This window comes from Aptenodytes forsteri, unplaced genomic scaffold, assembly GCF_000699145.1.
Source record: "Aptenodytes forsteri isolate BGI_AS27 unplaced genomic scaffold, ASM69914v1 Scaffold82, whole genome shotgun sequence".
In the NCBI taxonomy this organism is placed as follows: domain Eukaryota; kingdom Metazoa; phylum Chordata; class Aves; order Sphenisciformes; family Spheniscidae; genus Aptenodytes; species Aptenodytes forsteri.
In genome coordinates this window covers 13038890-13048709 of record NW_008795490.1, presented here as the reverse complement: position 1 = coordinate 13048709, position 9820 = coordinate 13038890, and the positions used below count along the sequence as shown (strand labels likewise).

The 9820-nt window shown below is 37.0% G+C and overlaps 1 protein-coding gene across 1 annotated transcript in view; it reads right to left on the bottom strand.

Moving 5' to 3' along the window:
* Window positions 1-692: 692 nt before the first annotated feature.
* Window positions 693-9820, bottom strand: part of TMEM244 (transmembrane protein 244) — a 12929-nt gene continuing 3801 nt past the window's right edge. The window contains exons 2-6 of the mRNA XM_009281533.2: window positions 7611-7696; window positions 6969-7042; window positions 3800-3925; window positions 1960-2004; window positions 693-1090 (exon numbers count right to left, since the gene is read on the bottom strand). Of these exons, the coding sequence (XP_009279808.1) occupies window positions 996-1090; window positions 1960-2004; window positions 3800-3925; window positions 6969-7042; window positions 7611-7669 (399 nt within the window). The 5' untranslated portion in view covers window positions 7670-7696 and the 3' untranslated portion in view covers window positions 693-995. The remainder of the gene's footprint in view (window positions 1091-1959; window positions 2005-3799; window positions 3926-6968; window positions 7043-7610; window positions 7697-9820) is intronic.

The window sequence follows — 9820 nt, the reverse complement described above, 5'->3', positions numbered from 1 at the left end:
TTTAGCACTCCTGTGCAAACAGCAACCCAGTCTTGCTCTTCTAAGCAAACTGTAGCTGAAATCTAATCACTAGTATTGTATTTAAGATGAAGTTGCCTTCTAGCAATTTTGCTGTTACAGCTTTATTATGGTTAAAGAGATAAAGAGTTACTTGAAGCTACTACTGTGGTTTGTTTGTTGTTTTTTAATTACCACTACCCATAGACGCGCACTTTGGCATTGGCCACATGCAGCTGGGGGAGAGAGAAAGGGATATGTAAAAAAGTGGCCGTCGATAGCATTTGCCTTTCCTCCTTCCAGCACAGCCAGACCATAAATGGATCATTAGCGAAAGAGCGAATAGCCTGAAGCTATTGTAGAAAACATTTGTCTGTAGCATCCCTGGAAGCAAGGGGGTCAACCAAACATCGGGGATTGTACGTCTGCCTGCTGTTGTCTTGGGCAGCTTCTAGGTGAGAGCTTTAAGATGGGAAGAGATGCAGAACTATGTGCTGTCCACGGATTCTTCTTTGCCAGGGGTTTGCCAGTAAAGACCACTTTAAACCTACAGTGATTTGTGCCAGATAGGGTGACTTTAAAGTTTTGCAGTGCTTGTGAGAGTTCAGACTCCAGCCTAAATTAGACTCAGCATTTCATAAAATACAATAGCTAACGAGCACCCTGAAAACATAAAATTCAAATCTGTTTTCTCCTTTTCCTTGTAGAATTTTGCAAGAGTGTTGCATCATTGCTCTTATCCTCCGTATGGTTTATTTAAAAGAGACAGTGTATCTAATCATTTGCTTAATGGAAAATGTACATACAAAAGCTAAAAGTGATTACATACAACAGCTAAAAGTGATGACATTGACATTGCAAACAAATGTAAGATACAAGAGGTCTGGTAAGCTAAATATTAGCTTTACAATTAGACAGTTGTTAACTTCATTTTAATTATGTTGTTAATGAAACCATAGAATTCATATAAATATAAAGGCAAGTTCCACTATTCCTTTTCAAAAATCATCTAGAACTGGGTAAATGAAGTTGTCTTTGAACAAGCAGTATGACAAAATCTGTCCTCCACAAATCATTGAAATTACTCCAGATCCTGAAAGAAAATATATGACTGTTTTATATTAATTTTTATAGTGGAATATAAATGTTATGATAAAACTACTTTAAACAGACATTCTTTTTATCTTAATTTTTTTTAAAAATGGCCTGCCTACTTAAACATTTTGCCCAAGGCTTTAGGCACCTACAAAGATATCAGCCTCAGCAGCTGCTGATGCAAAACCAGTCACAGGACAGGGAATTTATTTGCCTGTCCCCATCCTTTAGGAATTTACTGCAGCTGTCGATCCTTATTATCCATCATACAAGAAAGAAGAACAGAAGCCAGTCCTTTTCCCTTAACTATTTTTCAAGATAGTATATTCTAGTACAAAGCTACACTTTTAATTTTACAGAAAATTTAAGATTCAGAAATGTAGGTTTGCCATTCACTCTTAACAAAATGTGATGACTGGGTTTTGTCTCATCTATCATAAGCACCTGTGCATCGTGTTTATAAAAATTGCCTCTCAAGGTGCCTGTCTCTTGCCATTGATTATAAAGGGTACCAAGGAAGACTAGTTTGGACAACTGTCTTTTTGACACCTGAATTAAGTGAAATAGTTTGATTAGTCGGGACTTAATCATGGTTTATTTCAAGAACATGAGCGTATCTGCTATTTGTTAGCAAGATTAACACAAGCTGAGTACATTCTGGTACTAACATTCAAGCAAATGTTAGCCCAGCGTTACTTACCTGTGTCATTAAAAGAAGTATAAATGAAAAGCATGTATTTCTTCTTTAAATGTTGACAATTCTCAAATTAGTGAGACAACAGACATTTAATAGAAACAAGTAATACTGTAAATACTAATTTTCTACACGGATTCTAACGATTTAAACTTTAAAGAATGTAATTATACCTAATGCCAGCCACCAGTGTAACATCAGGGGGAATTCAGACATAACTGCAAGGAGAAGAAAAGGAGAAATGTAAATTTTTAAACAAAAAGGATGGGGACACGCAAACATTACATTATGTTATCAAAGGTCTGCTTAGTTATGTTTCATAAATTATATACTTTACGTTTATTGAAATTGCAAATGCCTATTTAGGTCCTGATCGTTCAGATACTTGGCCATACCATTAAGCTTAGCCTGGTGAGCGATCCCACTGGAAGGCAAGTCTTAAACCTAATAAGTGTGTGCTAAACGGAGCTCTTACACTCTCTGCAGAAGAAATGCCTGTTTTATTACTTACCTGTACACAGTTTAGTACAACAGAGACACCGATCCCCTGCTAGAATGCCTACATATTGCTGCAATGCAAATAAATTAAGCTGCCTGACATTTTCAGTTTAATGGGTGATGCAGTGCATGAAAGACAGGCTGGGTGTGCGCACTGCAAGCTAGCGCTATTGCACAGCGTGCTCTCTGCTGTGTCAGGCGCTTGCCCTTGCCTCACGCAAGCTGACCCACATCCCCACTGTATGATCAACTGCAGGGCCATTATATGACCCAATATTGCCCCCCCAAAAAAAAGCTGTCAGGGCTGTAAGGGTAGTAAAGTGAGCTGGGAGGCACACTGCATATGCTGGCAGCTCAGAGTCAGCCAGCAGAGCTTTGGTTGGCTATCTGACAGAAACAATAACAAATATGGGGTTGTTTGGACATCAAAATGCATCATCTAATATATTGATAGAAGATACCTTCCTGTATAAATTATATACAAAGCAGGTTTTGTTGTAGTTTTTGTAAATTCCTTGATTTAAATACAGAAGTTATTCACAAGGAATAACAGTAGTTTAAATTCCAGGAAATCAAATTCAGTAGATGAGAAATTATGCTTAATTTTTTAAGATGAAGTCTCTGTTGGTGTCTGGCTGAACTTGTCATGGTAACTGGGGAATCCCCGTCTGTATAAAGTGCTAAAAGACAAATGGACAAAGCATTGGAAAATGGAAGATGAATTATTATGTAGTAGGGAGGGAGTCCTAATTTGTCAGTGACATTTTTCCTATTTCTAAATTCTAGCATAAAAATACTAAGCTCATTGTTATAGGAGAAAAGAATCCCCAAATGGGCTCTGGCAAGCATGGGGTTAAAATATATTTCCTAATCAGCCATAGCAGCATTCTGCTAAACAGCATGAGAAGAGGGAGCAGGTTACCAGGGACTGGCAAAAAGTGATGATGAGTCTCATTTACAGCAGCCAATTCTTTTCCTTTTCTTCCCTTTGAGGGGAAGAGTTTCAGGAAAAAAAAGATTCTTCTGTGGTAAAATTCTTTATTTTTCTTAATGAGATTTAGCTCAAATGATCTAACTTTAAAACTTTGAATTGGCTTTGCTGAAGCAAGCCTCATTTTTACTCTGAACTAGAGCTGAAGTGTTAATAAGTAGATCTTAAAGTGTCAGGACATGGACAACTATTAATTTCTTGTTTTAGAGAAAAACACGCCTCCCAGATGCTGAAATTGCATCTAAGATGGGTTTGTTCGATATGAACTGTTAGATTACAAACTAAAACTCGGAATTTTTAGTAAGAAAATAGTGTTTTAAAGTTCTGCAACAAAACCAGAATTTAGTTTTAAATGGCAAGATTTAAATACACGCATGAGTCAAATGGGTAGAAAAAAAAGATATATATTTATTTAGCTTAAGGAAAAATGATTACGTTAGTCCAGTAATACAGTAGATGAATCATAGTTGATTGGTCCTTCAATTTGTGATACTATGCATATATTTAGCCGTAAACTGACTTACCGACTGAAGTTATGATGATATGAATAATAGTAACTGTTACAGCGTAATCCCAAACCCATTCTTCCACAACCAGGGCAAACAGCAGACCACAAATGAAGAAGGTTATTTCCAACGATATCACAAGAACTGTAAATGAAAATAATGTATTTCAAGCACAGTTTTGAAAGGCTTTTTCCTATATTCAAAATGATAGCAATAGGAAGTTAAAATGTCTGAGATAGTTATGCAAATTATTTTTTACAGGACTGAATATTACACTAATGTTTTCATTATAAAGTTCATTTCTAATTTTGCAAAACACGAGGATTAACAGGATTATGACCAGCGACAGGATTATGACCAGTTTATATAGCCTAGTGGAGAAATGGCGTGGAAATTTTACTTAGGGACCATCCACACTCTTTGCATATGGCACCAAATAGATTTGGTTGATACTGACATTGATCAGATTTTTTCTCATCCAAAACAGAATTGTGTGGTTAACAGGTTATGTTTGGAAAGAAACTTCATAGCTTTCTCCCTGTTGACTTCACTGCATCATATATATATATATGAAATATACCAGAATATATATATATATATATCAGAACAATTTAAAGGCAAGACATGCAAGGGGAGATAGAGCAGAGAGCCTACAAGGTGAGCAGAGGCCACCCGTCCGCATGGGTCTCATGGTACATACAACCAGGAGCCTGGCTTTCCTCAGTGCCGATAGCAAGGCTGACACAGCTGCCATGCACTCGCCATGCCCGACATTCAGCAGCCAGCTCTGTGTTGTGTTAAACCATGAACGGGGATTACCAGCAAAGCGATAACAGCTAAACTATGCTGCCAAAAGAGACTATTAAAGTTATCTGATCAAGAAAATTCCTTCTCTTGGTGATGAAGTGGTGCTTTCTCTGGAGCGTGCCCAGCCATGCCCTGCCACCAGCCTGTGCTGACCACCTCCCCTGACGCGGGGCACAGCTCTGCAAAAGCAATGGCACGGGCAAGCCGTGCCTCCCCCGTGGGCAGGAAAACAGTCTGGAAGGCACGGAGCAGCTACGCTGGGAAGGTTGAGGAACCTCACCTGGTATTCGATGAGCTGTATTCTTCATCTCTGGAGCGTGCCCAGCCATGCCCTGCCACCAGCCTGTGCTGACCACCTCCCCTGACGCGGGGCACAGCTCTGCAAAAGCAATGGCACGGGCAAGCCGTGCCTCCCCCGTGGGCAGGAAAACAGTCTGGAAGGCACGGAGCAGCTACGCTGGGAAGGTTGAGGAACCTCACCTGGTATTCGATGAGCTGTATCCTTCGACACAGCAATGAGGTGGTGCTTAGCTTTCAGCTTGTTCACTTGCTACGACGTGTAATGGGATCAAAAATAATCACCTTTAGGGTGAAGTTTGACTTTATGCTCGGTGGCTACCTGGGATAGCAGGGGGCTGAATGGAAAACGCGTGACGTCTCTTCTAGCTGTAGTCCTGAATTCCCATACCACAAGCCATAATTGTGCAATTGTAATTCATATAATTTTCCATCTAAATGCATTTTATTCTTCTTTTTAAGTACACAGGCATACAAAAGTCACGTTTTTAATGGAATTATTTATTTTTTTACTATTGCAGTAATGTAATACCTAAGATTACTGAGAGTAGAGAGACCATCGTTTTCTTTCACCGTATTTAATTTATACATTTGGCAGCATCTTGTGCCTTTCAATTTTATTCTTTTCTTTATAGGGTCAATTCGTTCCTACTGTAATATGGATCTTTCACCCAGCAGTTTAAAAAATGTAAAAAAATAAGAAGAAGATAACCGGAAAAAAACATGTAGTTAGGAAACTAGGAAATAACACTTAAAAAAATTTAATGTTTGAAAATGCATTTTAGGTTTTTTAGTTTATTATAGTTCATGATGCTAGTATCCCTTTAAATTTTGCCAATAATTTTGTAATTTAGAAAGTATGCTTAGTGTAGACAGAAGCTCTGCAAACTTTTTTACGAAACTGGGCCAGTAATGATACCTCAGTTCTGAGCTACTTCCATTTATATTTTGAGGTTATCTTTTAAAGACATAATTCTGTTTTTAACAGGCATGAGTGAGACCCTTTAGTAAACTAATTTTCATTTGCAACATCATTCAGAGAGCTTCATTCTGTTTCTGTGCCCACAGACTTTAAACAGATCCTGTTGTGTTTTGCTATTTCATCCATGTTATTTCATCCCGTGGACAGAAAGGGGGATGGAATACTAACCGGTTGCATGATATAGTTGCTGTCTTTGGCATATAAACATACTGCATCAAACTAGCTAATAAAATTTTCAGGGAAAAAAAATCATATTGAGATACAGTAATTACATTAGGGCCCTGAAAAGTAATTCTAATGGAATATGATTTAATTTTATTTTCCATTGCTACAACAGAAATGCTCTTTTTTCATCTGAAATCATTATTGACACTGTACAAATATCCATGAATTTTTATTACTCTTTTTAACCTGATGAACTAAACAATTTATTTTGAGCTTTACTTACTTTACTGACAGATGATGTGGTTTGCCTTTGTAAAATGGATTACAAATCAGGTAAAATGCATGTATGCATGTAATTTTTTAGGAATGACAGTTTAGGAAAGAGAATATATTTTGAAAGCTTCAGACAAAATTGCAGAAATTTGTTTTAGGATATATAAAGATATGTTTAGGGATTGAGCCATAATCACGCTGAAATTTTGATGCCCACTGTATTCAGGCATTACCAAAGCAAGATTTCCATTAGTTGAATGTGACCTGTTATTCAGCTCTGGATCCGATATGGTTCATAAGAAATTCACTGCAGTATGAAGAATAAATTTAACAACTTTGCGGAGGAACTTTACAGAGAATAGGTAATTGTTCTGCAATGAAAATGAAGCATCCTGCCAAAGCAGCACGTTTTCTTCAGACGATGCAAGATCAGAAGAACAACTTGAGGAAAAGCCTCACAATCACTCAAATGATGAGTAGCAATACAGAAATGAGAAGTGCAGCGAAGATGAATAAGCATTTAAATGCAGTGTAGTTAAAATACAGAAACCGTTAGTATTACTAAAACAGCTTTAAAATACTGTCCATAAGGAACACAAGTTTACATCCAGATATAATCTATTTTCTTGGCTGGGAAAAAAAAGAGAAACAAAATTCAGTTACCTAAATAATATGGGTTAATCCATGAGGGATTTGTCTTAAAATCAAAAGGTGCCAAACCATCCAACATTTTAATCCTGTGGAAATAGAATGAACAAGTATAACCAGAGATTTTCAATAAAGCCTTAGTGATTATATGACATATTATGGGTGCTTTTAAATACAATTTCAAATGGAATACTCTGGGTTTTTAGAAGCTCTCTACGTTCCATTGCATGTTGTGGTCTTGCCCTTGCACACAGAGTCCACGATCTCCGCTTGTATTTAAGACACGTCTGGTACTACGCATGCTAATCAATAACTTCCTAAGGGAATATAATTTGTCTTTTTTATCGATTGTAAAAATCTTTCTTTTCCTTTTTTCATGTCATCTTTTCTCTTACGTTCGCTTATTTGCATGGTGCAAGTGCAAGGAAGTAGATTAGAACCAGCATCGTATGTTAGTTTTGAGTCTCCATTTGCCAATTTGTGCACTTGAACAAAGGTTCAGGTACAACAACTCAACTGAATTTGAAAAATGTGTTCACAGAATAACTGGGACTGGATGCCTCCAGTCTGGATGCCTCCTCTACAGAGTCATAGCTCTACCCGTTATATCCAGTTGTCGTATGCCATCATATTAGGCTAAAGACAAGGAAATCTTACTTGAATACTGCGAAGCACACAGATAGGACCACATAGTACACAGTGTAGAAAACTACCATGCATATCAACAGGTTCACCAGAACAACCTGCAAAAGGGAAAAAGACAGTAAAACCTAATGCCATGTTTACATTAGGTACATAATTGTCAGAAAATAATTCCAGATTACTATCAATCATAATGTGGAACCCCCACACACATTTAGAAAATAAAATATTTAGACAGAATTTTTGCTGTTGCCAATTACATCAAAGTTGTTAAAAGCTCTTTGGTACATTTCGGCTCCTAATGTGTGGTCACAGTGTACGGTTCTTTGGTTTTTATTTTACTGTATACCAACTGCTTATTGAATTTATAAGTGTTCAGAGACTGAGAAGCACATTTCTTGATACTTATTACACAGGAGGCCTTGAGAGTTTAAGATCATCCAGATGCTTAACTAAGCCTCATTTTTAACTTAAAAGAAATGCCATCCTTGTAAGTATGTTGAAACTGTGTACAAATAAAAATGTACAAAATTGCAAAGCAGTAACTGTTATGTTTCCCAGCCTCTAGAAAACATCACCCTAGTGCTTACTTCCAAAGGTAAGGATGTAGACAACTTAAATGAGTAACGAGGGATATCTGTTACATATTTTTCAAAGTTCAATTTTTGTGAATTAATTCTAAATAAATTCCAAATTGAAAAAATACCCCTAAAAAATGCAAGCTTCATAAAGCAACCACTGTCTTATGATCAAATACTGTGTCTTTAAAAAAAAAGAGAAACGCTATCTAGAGAATGATACAAAAAATTTATATTTCCTAAGATACCTTGTTATCATTATTTCTTTCATTCCATTTCAGCGTCTTCATTTCTAAACTGAAGTTTCATAAACAATGCAGCCAGAGAAAAACCTGTGAGCCTTCACCTGATAAAGTTCATAAAATGCCTTGAGATCCTTTCAGGTGAAGCATAATTCACATATCTCTGATCATCTAAGTTGGCTTCCTGAATTATGCAGACCCTAGGACTTGTATTAATTCCTACAGGTATAATGTAAAATTATGTTTTGAAGGTTAATATGTTTTGGTAATAATAATAGAGTCTTGCTAATGCAGAACACTTTAATTTCTGTTTTTCTGTGATGATATAATGACATTCCAGATGCTTATTTGGGTTTTTATTTTTTTAAAGGGAAACACGGGACATCAGGACTAGGGATCTCTACGCATCAAATTTGAGCAACTGCTTTGGCAATATTGTGTGCTTGCTTAAGAACAGGAAACTGAAGATGTTTGCTACAGTCTGGTAGAGTGATGAGTAAAATCAGTTTTTCTTTTCTACAGACTCCAGATTGTCTTGTATTTTCTCACTCTATCTAATGCTTTATCACGTCATATTTCTCCTCCTCTTTCTTGACTTCTTTGTATCTTTCCTCTTTCATTGACCATTTTTTTAACTCCTGACTCTTTCTTTATTGTTTCATTTTCTTCTCTGCCTATCCCCTCCATCCTGCATCTTCTACTCTTTACTTTCCTCCAAAAAATTATGGATAGAAAGCAGTCATGAGAGAGACAGTGACTGTAGAGGGAATTGCTACCAGTTTCATATTGTCCAGCTTTAATATTGTGCTACATGATGCTTTACAATGGAAGGATGTGTGGCTACATTTTGCTTTTTGATATTAAAGCATCCCAGTTTCAGTTTCTGTTTTAGGAGTAGACTATTGTATAAATTCTTAGCCCAGGTACAAAACACATAATGAGTTAAGAATTTTCTTGCCCTTCCTCCAGTTTGGCTATCAAGTATTTGAAACTAGTATAATGTGTGTTTACCTGACTCCTCTGGTAAGACCTCCATAGATCTCCAAACTGATAATGTTTCTCATGCAATAATGATCTAAGGGTAACATCATTACTGTAGTGATTCCATTATTAAGTAAATACACTTGGACATGTAAATGTGGGCCCTAAGCCTGCACATTTTTGTGTGCCCTGCAAGATCCCATGCTGAATTTCCCCGATCAATGGAACTGAGCTGACAGCAAGTGAGTTTGAATGTTTTGATGTTTTACAGGACTTCCTGCTGATCAAAAATAAATTTAAAATGGAGAAATGAAGAGTAAGATGATGAAATATTCCAAATCCAGTTGGCAGCCGGTCACGAGCGGTGTTCCCCAGGGCTCAGTTTTGGGGCCGGTCTTGTTCAATATCTTTATCAATGATCTGG